Below are 939 nucleotides of genomic sequence, written 5' to 3'. Positions count from 1 at the left end.
AAGGTCACAGCCAGGAGCTGGAAAAGTCAGGGGCACCCAGGTCGCCGTCGGGAGCACCTGGGGCGAGGAGGTGGGGCAGGCGCCCTGGAAGCGGTCGAGCTCGCAGTGCTGGTTGCAGATGGCGTAGAAGTGGCAGCCGGCCTTGTCGGTCCTGTTGTAGACGACGTCCCCTGGGGGGAGGGGGGAATCGGGAAGATCGGACATGCCCGTCAGCCAGCGTGGCCTCCACAGCACCTGCCACTGGGCGGGACAGAGACCCCGGAATGGGGTGCCGGGTGGACTGTCCTCGGGAGGGGATGGTGCTCCACACACCTGGTGAGAACAGCTGTCCAAACGCCCGGCACCGGCAGGGTGTGGTGGAGACAGGTGGGCTGGGTGAGGCGCTGGGCACAGGGGTGCTGGAGAGCCAGGGGGACGTGGTGGTCTCCGGGGCTGAGGACGGGCAGTGGCTGTCACAGCAGAGCAGACGCACGTGGTAGTTGAGGCACATCCTGAAGCGGCCGCCCTGGTCGCGGTTGCGGCACACCAGCCCGAAGCGCACGTCGCACTGCACCACCTGGCCCACGTCCTCCAGGCTCGCGTCCGGCACCTTCTCTGCTCGGCACTCGATGTCCTGAGGCTGCTCGCAGAAGCTGTGGCCGGCAGCGCGGAGGACCGAGAGGGTCTCAAAGTCCCCGCCGTCGGGAACCGGGGTCGGGTAGTCCTCGTCAAGCCAGTCTGTCCACGTGCACCGTGGCGTGCAGGCCCCAGGGGTCGTGGAGGTCATGGAGGTCGTGGAGGTGGTGGAAGTCATGGTTGGCCTCAGGGAGCTGGTGGGCAGGGAGGTCCCAAAGGTGCGACTGGAGGACGGGGTCTGAGGGGTGGTCTGTATGGGGGAGGTGGCCACGTGGGGGGCACTGGGCGAGGCTGGCTTGGCAGGTGTGGTGAGGGGCCCAGCGG

At 68.3% G+C, this 939-nt stretch overlaps 1 protein-coding gene across 1 annotated transcript in view; it reads right to left on the bottom strand.

Moving 5' to 3' along the window:
* Positions 1-939, bottom strand: part of LOC102766465 (mucin-5B) — a 37,624-nt gene that overhangs the window by 9,088 nt on the left and 27,597 nt on the right. The window contains exons 28-29 of the mRNA XM_015560172.1: positions 313-839; positions 9-170 (exon numbers count right to left, since the gene is read on the bottom strand). Coding sequence (XP_015415658.1) covers positions 9-170; positions 313-839 — 689 coding nt within the window. The remainder of the gene's footprint in view (positions 1-8; positions 171-312; positions 840-939) is intronic.

The sequence above is a fragment of the Myotis davidii genome, unplaced genomic scaffold (assembly GCF_000327345.1).
Source record: "Myotis davidii unplaced genomic scaffold, ASM32734v1 scaffold3211, whole genome shotgun sequence".
Lineage (NCBI taxonomy): Eukaryota > Metazoa > Chordata > Mammalia > Chiroptera > Vespertilionidae > Myotis > Myotis davidii.
This window is presented reverse-complemented; position numbering and strand designations above follow the sequence as displayed.